The sequence below is a fragment of the Uloborus diversus genome, chromosome 8 (assembly GCF_026930045.1).
Source record: "Uloborus diversus isolate 005 chromosome 8, Udiv.v.3.1, whole genome shotgun sequence".
NCBI classification, from domain to species: domain Eukaryota; kingdom Metazoa; phylum Arthropoda; class Arachnida; order Araneae; family Uloboridae; genus Uloborus; species Uloborus diversus.
Genome location: NC_072738.1, coordinates 30,160,859 through 30,175,205, shown reverse-complemented (window position 1 = coordinate 30,175,205; position 14,347 = coordinate 30,160,859). Strand labels below are relative to the sequence as shown.

General features: G+C 34.1%; 1 protein-coding gene across 1 annotated transcript in view; it reads right to left on the bottom strand.

Annotated features, from left to right (window-relative positions):
• LOC129227526 (macrophage mannose receptor 1-like) overlaps positions 1-14,347 on the bottom strand; it is a 147,018-nt gene that overhangs the window by 38,844 nt on the left and 93,827 nt on the right. The window contains exons 8-9 of the mRNA XM_054862101.1: positions 1,128-1,243; positions 537-601 (exon numbers count right to left, since the gene is read on the bottom strand). Coding sequence (XP_054718076.1) covers positions 537-601; positions 1,128-1,243 — 181 coding nt within the window. The remainder of the gene's footprint in view (positions 1-536; positions 602-1,127; positions 1,244-14,347) is intronic.

Here is a 14,347-nt window from a genome sequence, read left to right as displayed (position 1 = left end):
AAGGGAATTGCAAAAATAAGCTGTACAGGTCCTACAAAGAAAATTTATGTCTACAGCTAAACGTTTTTGAGTTATGCTAGATACTCAATACATGTGTGTGTACAGATGTCATGGCATATTACCACCAAAAAAGGAGGTTGAAAAACTAGAATTGAGGCAGTAAGAAGCAAAGGGATGTAAGTGGACATTATCAAGTTTTGAATAAAACGCGTTTAAAGATAAGGTCTTTGGTAGACTTTGGTCCTAGGTCCTAGGTCTACCATGCCTAGGTAGACTTTCATCTAAATTTTTTTTACAAATCATGCTGTATAGCAGCACCTACCAGAGCTACTAGTACTATATCTTGCCCCAAGACAGAGGCGAGGTTTTCCTACCGTTTGTACTAGCTATCTCTAAGTTTTTAATTTTGTTTCTTTCATCCCTTTGCTCCTCACTGCCTCAATGGTCTAAATTGTAAATTTTAATGTCATTTATAGTAATGTTGTGTGTGTGTGTGTCAAGACAGAAATAACTTTTAATCTAGAATAAAAACGTACCTCCAGTATCAGGGTCAAGACTTAATCCAATCCAATAAGGATGATTTAGAGAGCCATATTGAAAACTAAAAGAGAATTAAATATAAGATAATAAGTATATGGACAAAACATAATTAATTAAAAATGAATATGCGTAATTGTATGCACACATTTTAAAGTGGTACCTCACAAATAAATGCTAAATTTCGTTTATAGCACTTTTGTTTGATCACGTAGAAAGATCGTAAAACATTTTTCGGGTCTGATCACATTAGCTGTAAGAAAAGGCAATTGAAATGGATCTAAAATGCGCAATTAAGCACCGTTGCATTCAACTAGAACCACCTACGCCTCATAATCAACAGATTCAAGGCCTAAGGGGTCTAAGGATCTTTAACCATCAAAAGTTTCGATTTTAGGGAAACAATACATGCTTTGCATTATTTCATTCTGAAAAATTCCATACCTTTTTTGTTACCACATGCAAAAGACTTTTCGAGTTATCATGCAAAAGCGCTAACTCTTTTCGTTGAAATTTCTGTTTATAGAAAATTTCCTATTAAACATAGGAAAAAAAAAAGGGAAAACATCAAGAAGAAAAGTTATATGTACCTCAGACCAACTCTTTCTTCATCCATGTTATGAAAACTCGCCAAATTTCCGCCAAACGCGCTGCAAAAAACTCTTGCTTCATCCCATGACATCTTACTTGTCTCATAAGAGGTTTCCTAAAGAAATACAAAAAGCGTATCTTAATGCTCCATCAAATTATAAAATAGTTTATTTGAAAAACGTTTCAAAAAAAAAAAAAAAAATATATATATATATATATAAAGGGTGTCCCAAAATTAACGCAAGATTTGAATTTGCCACCATTTTTTCCATAAATTGTTGGCAGCCATGAAAAAAGAACAATTTGACAGTTGAGAGTTTAGGGTTAGTAAAAATGGGGTGTTATTGTACCATACAGCTAGAGAGAGTGAAACATTTCAATTACTGCATAAGGCATTTCCTAGTCGCGTACTCTCTCATTTCGGTCATCAGAATTGGCACCCTAGATCGTGTGATTTAACATTTTTAAATTTCTTCTTATGCGGTTATTTGAATTCAAAGGTCTATGACAACAAGCCCACAACCACCCGTGCATTACCGTGTTGCGATACCGAATGCCAATAACAGTAACTGCTTGACCAGATTCAACTTTCGTTATTTTTCAAACAATTGTTCAATAATGAAAGCGCGTTATTGTATCGTATAAACGCTCCATTTTTGATTACCCTAAACTCTCAGCTGTCAAATTGTTCTTTTTTCAGGGTTGCCAACCATTTATTGCAAAAATGGCGGCAAATTCAAATCTTGCGTTAATTTTGGGACCCCCTTTTGTATATATATAGCGATCTCAGTTACACGTGTTTATAGTTGGCGTTACTGTGGATTAGTATTGGTAACGTTTATTTGCCGCAAAAATCTAATGAGATTAATTTAATAATAGTAGTACCCGCATAGCGATACCCGTGCTAAAAATTTGAAAGAAGTCCGTTGAATAAAAAAAAATCGACGCCCCCCCCCCCCCCCATGTGAAATGATCATTTTTCATTTACTAAAATGAGTACATATTTTTTCAAAAAAACCTCTTAAAGTTTCTTTGGAATTTGAAACTATTCGCCAAAACAGCAAATTAGATTTATAGTTGCTTAAAAACAGCCCCGGACTGGCCAGGTCGGCTAGTCGGCGATCGCCGAGGGCCCCTAAACGGGGAGGAAAAATTTTTGCGCGATCTCTTTTTTTTTTGCAACTATTTTGATCATATTCTTCACTTTTTTTTTTTCCAAAATCGGTCTTGCTAGTTTCATATTTGTAGCACACAAGGTTCTGCCCTGTGGTTCCAGGTGGGACCGCAGGGCAAATATAACTTTTTAGGCCCCTCCTCTTAGGACCCCATTATTATATCAGGGGGACCCTAGGCCAAACGCTTTTTCGGGGGAGGGGGGCTCCTATGTATTTAAACCTTACAATTTCTGCATGAGCATAAAAAGTGTCAACCGTTTTGGGGCCCCTAAAGAGTGGCGGCCTTAGGACTTCGCCACGCCTAGTAAGCCTATTCAAAAGTCAGTTTTGTCTCAACTGGGTTTCCATCTCTTTGAATTTGCTTCGTAAACTTTTGTTTTTTTTTTCCGAGGGTGGGGGAGTGCGTGAATCAGGGCCTATTTACCTCGCAGGCCAACTCCGCCTGTGACTAGGGCCCCATCTTTCCGAAGGGTCACAACTAAAAGATGTGCATAACAAAACAACTATATGAAAAATACACGCATTTTAAAAAAAATGATAAAAAAAATATTAACTTAAAAAATTTCGTTAAGGGAAAACTTTTATTCATACTGCTAGTAGCGACTTTACCCGGTCACAATAATGAGCGACGCCGAAGATGAATCATAAATGCATGATGCACGCACAAGTTTAATGATTTACATGGTTCTTCGAGAGATAAAGAAGCCCCAAAAAATTGCATTCCAACGGGCCCCAAACCTGTAAACCTTACAATTTTAGCCTTTGACAAACAGTTTTAGCCGTTTGGGGCGGGCCTGATTACTGAATAGGCCAACTAGGCCATGGCCTAGGGCCCCTGACTTTTTAGGGGTCCCCAAATTGCAATTTTTTAAAAAACTAATAGGTAAAACAGTTTTTGGCACTGGCTAAAATTTCAAGGGTTGACTAAACAGGGGCCCCGAAAATGTATATGACCTAGGGCCCCCTGATACCTTAATCAGGCCCTGGTTTGGGGGCCCCTAGGACGCAGCCAATTCAGTAATCGGGAATCAGGTTCTAATAATTTGGTATGCTTTAGGAGAACAAAAGCATAAATTTTTCTCATAAACGAATAATTTTTAATTGAACATTTTCCATATCATAAGCTGTTGACTAATTTTTGCGTGTTACTCTCACCGATATGATTTTTACTTTGGTAAAACTAAACGTTTTTTTTTTCAGGACAGATATTTTGTCAAAAGTTCAGTGGCATGTTCTCTTCGATTTCGAAAAAAAAAAAAAAACTTTTTTTTTCCCTTTTTTAAATAAATGTTTGAGTAATGGATGTGCTGGGGGCCCCGTGAAGTGAAAACTCAATGTCAGCACACTGCGACGTACTACTTCTTGTTTCATCCCTCGCGGCAGCTTTATTCACCGCTCATTCTGTTGCTCTGTCAGGCAAAGGTGGGAGTTAAAGCAAGGAGCGAAACAAGCGGCTATCGGTATTTTAAACTTTTATCTTTCTCATTGAAGCATCGGCATGCGAGAACTACCTTCGGACGTGAGTCCCCAGGTGTTTTCCCTGGAGGGACTGTAAAAACCTTTCATCCGTTATCAGACGGAAATCGACTTTCATGTGGGGAGGGAGGTATGTTTTTCTCTTATTGTCAAATTGTTACTCTAAAACATGTGGACACCAGACGTTGGAAGCTTGGAAGCAGATCATATGAAAGAAGTTTCTGGAATTAGACATAGATTAGAACCAGAACTCGCCTTCTTGCTAAAAATTATCTTTTCTCTTTAGATTAACTCAACAATTTTATGCACTGCTATCTGTCATTTTGAGACTAGCTACTCACTGGCAGGACACCAAATCTGTAGCTAAAATTTTAAAGCATTTGAATTGTTTCATATCACACAGTAGCGAGATGGAGATGTAAATATTAAATCTGGAGAAAGAATCTCCATAATGATGATCTTTTTTTGAATACACGAAAGTTAATCCAGGCGTAACACCATACTTAAAAAGCATAATAGTTATTTCTGATATTCACTTAAAAAGCATAATAGTTATTTCTGATATTCACTTCTTATTATATTGTAGCGGATTTCCAACAACACTTATTCCCCCCACCCCCAGTAAACTTAATAAAGCTTAGGCAGACTTTTGGAACTATTTAGCTTCGCTTAGTTCTAAATTACACTCAATTAGTGGTCGGAAAATAACATTGCTTTGTAGTTACTACAATTAGTGAACTACTTCATCAAAAATGTAACTTTCTGTAGCTGCAACTACTTCAAAAAAAAAAAAAAAAAAAAAAAATGTTGCAACTCAACTTCTTTACTACTTTTAGAAAATTATTAATACTTCAATTTACACTTGTGTTAAAAAAAAGGTTTCAAAGTGTAAGTATCTAAACAAAATGATTTAAAAAAACATGAAAAATGCTTATGAGATTAAAATAAAAGTTATTATAAATGAGTATGCTTTCCCTTTTCGTCGTTTTAAAGTCATTGTTACGCAGAGGTGGATTTAGGGGTTTGGGGCCTCTTTGACAATATTTCTTAAAATAAGCAAAGGGAGAACATTCCTTTCGGGGCCTCTATGTCGTGGCTCGGGGCCCCTCACAGTTGTCGTGTTTGCGATGTGGTAAATCGGACACTTTGGTTACAACAGTAGGACTGACTTATTATTTTTTAAGCAAGTGATACAAATGAATAATTACTAATGCTGTAATTATTTTTTCAAAAAATGCAAGACAAACTAAGCAAAGAAGAAAAGCTAAGCAGTGAAGATGCCGATATTGAGTCAGGATCTGAGGAATAAGCGGAAGAAACTGATTATGTTTACTGCTCTGACAAAAAGCTCTGCTTCCAGTGTTTATCTTGTGCATTTTCTGTTCTTTATGAACTTACACAGTCAGGACTTTTTACAAATCTGTATGTTGCGTACAAGTTTGCACTTACTATACCTTGTACGCAAGTTACGTGTGAAAGAACATTTTCGAAGTTAAAAATTGTTAAAAATCGACTTAGATCTACTCTAAGCCAAGATCTCCTGTCAAACCTGCTATTCATGAATGTCGAAAGGGATATATTTTACAAGTTGGATAGTAACCAAATTATACAGGGTGTCCCAAAAGGTCGTTTACAAACTTAACATGCTGGTCTGCCATATCATGATGAACAAGATTTACATAGTAACATACGTTCGCAAGCCCAATGCTGGCGCACTACGCACACCAAGTCAAGCACTAACGGATGCAGAACATGTCGCATATTTATTACACAAAGACGATTTTACACAACATTTCAGTTTTCAAGGAAGGCTTATAGCTGTTGTTGAAATTTGCTGCCTTTAACTGTCAGACACCGTCGCAACGAACGAAGTACTGACCGTCGTAATAACGATCCATTCTGACAAGATTTCTCTGATCGCTGCGTTGTCGTTGCAACGTAATTATGAGAGCTGGCAGGACTCAAATTTTAGCAACTGCTTTAAGCTTTCCTAAAAGACTAAAATGTTGTATAAAACCGTCTTTGTATAATAGATATGTGACATGTTGTGCATCCGTTAGTGTCTGACTTTGTGTGCATGGAGTGCGCCAGCTTTGCGTTTGCGAACACATGTTCCTATGTAAATCTTGTTCATCATGATATGACAGACCAGCATGTTAAGTTTGTAAACGACCTTTTGAGACACCCTGTAGATGAAGTAGCCAAAACCAGTGAAGAACTTACCAGAAAGCTGTTGGCTGTTGGGATGACTGATTATTCAGATATTGATTATTGTACAGTAACTACAGCAATATTAGTGATTTTTTTTCCTTATTTTCAAATTTATTATTTTTCGGCGAACAACACAGATAAGTTTGCTATAATAAGCTCTTCAGAGTTTTTCATTAACTTAAATGTATATTTTATCCAAATTTTTGCTACTTATTCCCTTTTTACTATACATTTAGGTTTTTCTTTCTATGAAATTTTTTAATCTTAAATCTGGATGAATTTTATCTTTTATTTTAACTATGCCTAATATTGCGTTTTAAATTACATAACTTATTTTATGTATTTCAATTGAAATAAATGTTACTTTTATTATTATAATGTACGTACATACATATAGATTTAAATTCTGATGAATCCATTTTTCTGTTCTTGATGTTTTCGAAGTTCAAAGGTCTGTTTCATAGATAATAATAATAATATGTATTTATGCATAAAAAAACCATTTAGCAAATATCATTCAGATTTTACTAATCGCTGATCCTGCAAAGCAGTTTCTCTGTTTTATTTTCATTGTTTAAATTATATTTACACACTAATGTTTTGTACCCTTTTAAAAAATAGATGTTTCTGTAGTAAATACTTTTGGCTGACTTGCAGCCTTTTTAGTTATTCATTGTACCACGTAGTTTATTATCAATATATATACAAGTTTTATCTAATATTTAAATTGTAAATCTAGTATGAAATTTTGTTTTGATGAAGAGTAGGTCAAGCAAAACCTCAGAATATATATTTTATATGTAAGAATGTAGCTTTGCGTTTAATGAGCCTTTAAAAGACTGAAAATAAAGCATAATAGCATTTCTCAGCACATAACTCACTTCATTATTATTCATAGGGCCAAGCTAATATATATATATATATACATATGATTTTAAATTGTAATATAAATCCATTTTCTATTCTTGGTAATATTTTAACGATAGTTATATATATTTATGTATTAAAAATGACGTTGTGCGAATATTATGTTTCATTGTTTTCTAATACTTTCATTGTTTATATCATATTTAAACGCTCACATGTTTTGTTTTGTACTCTTTTAAAAATAGATGTTTCTGCAGTAAGTGCTTTTGCCTGACTTGCAGTCCTTTTCGTTATTCATTGTAACTTGTACCATGAAGTTTATTATCAATTTTTACAAGTTCTATCTAATTTTGATACTGTAAATATCGTATGAAATTTCGTTTTGATGAAGAGTACGTCAAACAAAACCTCACATATAGGAATGTAGCTTAAGTTTAATGACGTTAAAAGTCCCACAATAAAGCCTAATGTCGTTTCTAAGCACATGATTCTCATTTCTTATTTTCTATAGGGTCAAGTATGTATAATTTTAAATTGTAATGTAAATCAATTTTCTATTCCTGAAAATATTTTAGCGATAGCAATATATATTTATGTATAAAAAATAACGTTGAGCAAATATAATTCTAATTTTTACTACCCATTGATCCTGCGAAGTAACTTCTCTATTTAATTGTTGAATATAACTGTATTCACACACTTATGGTTTATACTGATTTTAAAAATAGATGCATCTGCAGTAAGTACTTTTGGCTGACTTGCAGACCTGTTCGTTACTTATTGTACTTGGTAGTTTATTATCATTTTTTACAAGTTTCATACAATTTAGATATTGTAAATACAGAATGAAAATTCGTTTTAATGAAGAGTAGGTGAAGCAAATTCTTAAAAATATATTTTTTATACATAAAATTGTACCTTATGTTCAGTAACTGTACAAGTCCCAAAATAGAGCAAAATGGCATTTCTGAACACCTAACTTTCAAAATTTTCCGGGGGAGGGCCCCCGGACCCCCTTTATGGGGCCCCTTTTCAGCACCTAGCCGACAACCTGAACAGGAGCCAGTCCGGGCCTGCTTAAAAACTCTTTAGCGAGTGAAGCGGTTTCGTCTGCAATTTGAAATGTTTCACCAAGTAAACAAAAAAAAACATCAAATAGTATATAATCAATAGTAACTCTGTTGTTTATTGCCAAACTCGCTTATATTAAAAGCTTATTTCATGTTTCATTAACATCACTTACAGGCTGTTAAATGATTTATGAAATATAAAAATAATTTCATTAAAAGAAACAATTATTTTAGGAAAAAAAAACATCTAGAAGTAAGATCTACTGCAAAGCAATAGCGGTTCTCAGCACTACTTAATACAGTACACATTTAATCCACATAAGGCTGTGCTGGCAGGCAACATACACGGTACGAGTGATGTATTCATTGCATCAGGCGTATAACCGCGTATTATATTACCAATATCCATTGTTTCAGTGGCGGCACTACGGGGGGAGGGGGGGACGGTCCGCCTCTGGTATCACTCTAAGTGGAATTGCAAAATTGCAAGTTTTTGAAAAATATCAAGCTAAAATGATTTTCAAGACTGCAAATTTGAAAAAATTTCGGAAGGTATACACCCGCAGTCCCCTTCCCAACTTTTATTTATTTTTTGTACATTAGCCCACTTAAAAATTTGTTATAACACAAATGCAGTTGCTTCTGAAAATTGCATGAATTTCATGTTTTTATAATTTTATTTTCTTTTCCGCAGGTATTAAGGGGGATGGGGTGACTCTACAAATTACCATTCCGGGTGTCACCCATGCTAGTTACGCCACTGCTTGCTTATTGATGTGTCTTGCATCATCCTCATATACATAACAGCAAATTCACTGATCGAGTAACCACTGTGACGTCACTAACAATGAAACTCGTGCCACTGCGTGATAATTTAATAATTTTTTTTTTTTTTTTTTGGTAATGACATGCAGGGAAATGTTTTTTTTTGTTTTTTTTGGTGGGGCTGAATTAGATCTGGTGCCGGTCACTTAACTGTTTTACTGGTTAGATTCATTTTAAGAGAAGAAAAAGTAGTCAACTATTAACGCTACACTGTCAAAACTAAAGGCTGCATTTGGCACCTTTCAAGGGTGATAATCTTGTTCACCAGCGGTACTTAATACGGTGCACCCTTAAAACGGGTGAAAAACTGGTACCCTTAGCCCAGCGTGCAACGCGGTGAAAAATGGATCCCGAGGGGAAAACATTGACACCCTTTTTGTTTCCAGTTGCTGATTCTCCCCCCGTGTTTTGTGCATTTTTGTGGATACAATTTTGTACATTATTATTTATTGTCTTTAGTAAAAAAGAAAACAAGTCTTGGTACATTTTTCACATTGAACAGTTCTGAAAATGATTAAAACTTGTAACTTAAGGCATTTGATCACAGTTCAACTTTCTAACATACAGGGTCTTCAGCGAATAAGCCCTGATTTCAAAATTAAATATCTCTACTACAAAGATGTATAGAATAATGCGGTAAACTGTATGTTTATTAGCAAAACTAAAAATGGTGCACAAAAGTTTAGAAAATCAAGTTACGAAAATCAAGCGTAATATAGAATTAGCACAGACCAGACGAGTGACCGAAGCAATGGTTCAGTTCAACTCGAGGATTGAAGACAAGACATGGTATATTCAGTAAATTACCGGCCCAATAGCCAGGGCTAAAGCAGAAATACATGAAATACACCGCCAGCTGAGTCATTTCCAGCCGAGGACTGCTGTTATTGGGCCCCCGGTAATTTACTGAATATACCATGCGTTGTTTTCAATCCTCGAGTTGAATCGAACCATTGCTTCGGTCACTCGTTCGGTATGCACTAATTCTATATTAGCTACCAGTTTGTTCGGCACTCTTGGTTTCCATTAGAGGTTTTCCACCTCCAGCTCAGTCACTTTCCTATACCAAGCTGATGAGTGCAAATAAGCACGAAATTACAGTCCTCGGCTGGAAAAGACTGAGCTGGCGGTGTATTTCATATAATCTTAGATGGTTGCTATTGAAAAAAAAATGCATGGAGTCAAGTGTAATTGGGTGATCTCAAGGTAAATCTTGCTAAGTATTTTTAATGACTGTCATTACCCTGTCTCTGACAATTAATTTAATTTTGTAAGAATCACTCTATAAGTGATTGATTATTGTTTATACAGACTTTTTCTACCTTACTTTAAGTGACATTGGTTGTCATTCCCTTGTCGTCTTTCCCCTGTCACATGCAAGGAAACAAATGACCACAATAACTACTTTTTTGCACATCACAGCATTGGATCTTTTTAAATTTCAAAATTAGTGTTTCCTTTTCCCACAGAAATTATAATACCATCAGTAAAATGCATTATTTCCTCTTAGTATCATTCCCCTGTCACAGTATATACCGTTCCTTGACCTGTCCGAATTTCACTGTTTAGGGAAAATGGCCCTAATGGTTCATATCCATTCGTCTAAATACATTGGTTCAAAAGTTGTGAATGGCAGTGAAAAACGAAATGAAATCAAAGATTCCATTTGTATTTTCATTAAGTACAAGCAAACAAAGTATATCACACTCTTATTTCAAGGACTAAAGTGTGGTTTTGTGAAATACCGCTTGCCCCAAATAACTTCCTAATTTTAATTAAAACAAATACTCGTATATCTAAGAAGCAGTTAAAATTTAAGAAGATATGAGAACCCTTTCGAAGAATCCGTTCTTTAAATAACTTAAGAACAAATGAGATAGTTTCTTGAAACATGGGTAGGTTGATAAAACAAAGTTTTGCTAATCTTGAGTTATCATATTTCCTTAGATGGTTTTATATTATAGTGAAAAAATTTCTGGACGCAAGTCAACTTTTGCCACTGCTTTTATATCATTGTAGAAATGGCATATTTTCTTGTGTTAGAGTTTGAATGATGGTAAATCTCTCAAAATCCTTAAAATTCTTCAAAGAATTTTAAATATTTTGTGTCAAAAACTGAAGCTGAATTTTAATATAAAGGTTGTGTGATTACTTTTGTATTAGAATTTCAAAGGGATAAGAGAGGGCTACATAGCATTGAACAACCAATCCCTAAGTGGATGGCTGCGATGACAATTTCAAAAGAACCAGAGATATCGTCACAGTGATATAAATAAGCTATCCTGCTTGGTCTAAATTCTAAGATAAATCTAATTCCCTTTTGATTACTTTTTGTGTATTTGAAACAACCTTAAAAGAAATTCTTTTAAAATGTTTCTTGCTTTTGCTGAAAAACAAAAATTCGTGTCTTCCATTTAAACTTGTTATAATCTGTCGTGAAAAACTTTAACAATGACGTTGGATCACGAATGAAAAGGTATTTATGAGTAGGCTAACACATATGTTTGTACAAGTAGTTACTGATTTTACTTTAAAATGACGCAACTAAAACTAGCCTGCGTTAGTAGCATGTTTTATTGCGCCATCTACAACCAAACCAATTAACTATACGTTGGTTTGGTTAATAAACAGATATATATACAAAATTTATGTTTTTAGAATTTGTGCGGTTAAAATTAATTCCCTTATCATTCAATCGTCAAGACTGAGATCCTTTCACGCCTGATTTAAAAAAAGTTTTTCCTGTTTCACAGATGATCTAAAATAAGTTTAGCGTTATACTTTACTTATTATTACTTCCAGTTTTTTAAACTTTACATTTTGGTGCATTTATAAAAAAATTTATTACTTGTTATCAATGTGGAGATCTATTAATACAACATTAAATACGTGGGCGGGAACAAATGTGTCGCGCCTGCATGAACTCAAAAATTAGTCCTGAAAAAAATCCTATGGATTTATTTTCTCTTCTAATCTAAATAAAAGCTGAAGAGTGTTCGACTTCCGCTTGTGCGCTTCTTCCTTCCTTTTTTTTTTCTTTTTAAGGGGGGCTGGTGTTGTTTAGATGTATTTCTTCACGCGGAATCAAATAAAACCATAACAAAATTTCTAGAGGTTTTTTTCATAAAAAACAATTTGGGTCCTTCCGCTTCAAATCAACGAGCCTCTAACCTCAAAGCTTTCTACAAAAATTACAGATATGACTTCATCCCCGTATTGAATAAAATTCCAGCTCCTATGGGAGCTAGAGTCGTGCTGGGTGTCACTTTAAAGCTCTTTTCATAGGTTTTCATATGATGGTATACGTCGAAAATGTTGCGGCCAAAATGTCGCCGGCGAAATATCCGCTCATTCAATTGTTACGAAATATTTAAAGGTATGGCGATGCTTTTTAGCGTAAAAGTTGCGAAGGAATGATAATTGCCTTTCACAATGACTTCCATGAAAAATTCCAAACATTTTCTTCTGTCTGAATTCGTAAACGTCAGCCTTATTCCACAAAATAAATAGTATACAGGAAAACATACATTTCCTTACTTAACTTAGCTTATTTCACGTGACTATCTACCTACCAGATTATACCTGTGGTTTGAAAATTGTATTCTAACAAGGATATAATTGGATATAATTAGCGTTATTAAGATTAGACAGAAAATAGATTCCTCTGCTCGTGTACATGAACTGTGCAAAAAACTGGCAAAAAAAAAAAAAAAAAAAAAAAAAACAGAAAATAGCGACGTACTAGCGTCCCGAATGTGACGATTGATTGTTTAAATTTCCTTTGAGTTAAGTTAATATTGTTTTTTTTTAATTATCAATTGTGGTTCAATACGTGTTTTACATTGCAAATAAAGAATTTTCTTTTTTTTTCTGTTTCATAGTACTTTTTGGCATACTTTTCAGACCGTTGTGCCCCATGTTCCTAACAAAGCTTATTCGCCTTTTTTACCACGCTTTTATTAGCTTCACCTGTATGTATGTATGTGTATGTATGTATGTATGTATGTATCTTGTAACGGAATCTTGCAGCTCAAATTTCGCCCACTTCCTGCGATCGGATTCTTTTGAAATTTGGCACGCGACCTCAGACCCGATGACAATGCAATATTCTATAATCAAATTAATTAATTAACTCTTTTAATTGTTAGTTTCCTCTAATTTTAATCAATATTTTGGCATAAATCCAACAATGTGAAAAAGAAAAAATTAAAAAAAATACATTAAAAAATGCTCGCAAAAATTATTTTAAAATATCAACAAAAACCTTTTTCCTGTATCAGACAAAATTTGTTCCAATGTTCCAAGGTAATTAGAACATGAAATATAATTGTTTTTAACTAATTTCATGCCAAAATTTAGGTGAGCCTTCAATTGGAAATTCATTGCTGATCAGCCCATTGTTGAACAAAACTTTTATTCAAATGCATCTCAAATTTTCAAAGTAATATAAATATGATTTCCGCAAACTACATCGATGACTCAGTAGCTTCCCATCGGGGTGCCCTTGTTTTAACTTTAAGATATTACCTCGCACTCGTTTTATGAATAATTTCGTCACCTGATAATTCTGCAACATAAGACTAGAAAACAAAAATAAAATAATAGTTTAAAAAACTAAAAAAACACGCTTTCGTAGCAAAATGAACTAAAAAGTGAAAAATAATATTTGGATGATAAGTAGTTGACCAATCACTTAATTTTAATGTAATACAAAAAAGCGTGGGGGGCTTCTTATCAGTTGTCTTGAATTTCCACCATTTGTTGTCCAAGCAAAAATGTTAATAGACAGCACCCCACGCTTTTTTGTATTACATTAAAATTAGGAAATTGGTCAACTACTATCATCCAAATATTATTTTTCACTTTTTAGTTCATTTTGCTACGAAAGCGTGTTTTTTTAGTTTTTTAAACTATTATTTTATTCTTGTTAAACTGCTGACAAATATAATTTCAAGTTAAATTTGGCATGAAATGATTTTTTAAAAAATATTTGTAACTTGAAAATCGCTCGTCATTGTATGACGGGTGAAAATTGCTTCAACATTCGAACGAAGCTAGCCTGCTTGATGATATTTTGAGAGCTGAAAATTTAACCCAAACTCCAGTGGATTAACCCTGAACTCCAGGGAGGGGGGGAGGCGACTGCCAGCGCACTTTTTTCATCATCAAAGATTAATTCAACGTTATGATTGGGCGAAATTACCCGAACATCACCAAATATTGTAAAAAACTTCAGTTTTAAATCTCCGAGCCATCCCTCCTTCCTTTACAGTCAAAGATGACCTAAATTTGCATTATAGAAACTCCAGTTTCAGAGGAAAAAATCAGGAAGAGAAAACCCGTAGATAGCGTAAAACTGAGTTTTTAAGATTCCAATTTAGAAAAAAAAAAAAAAAAATCCGGAGATTTTTTTCTGAAGTCCCCGCAGGAAGTTCAAAACTGAGTTCTTAGGATTTCATCAGTTAAAAAGAAAAAAAAAAAAATACTTGGAAAACCTTGAAACCCTTTTGTTCCTTCTTAAGTCAATAAAAACAGAAGTCTGAAATAACGTTTTAAAAAGACGTTTAAAAAACGTTTTAAACTTTGCAAACTTTC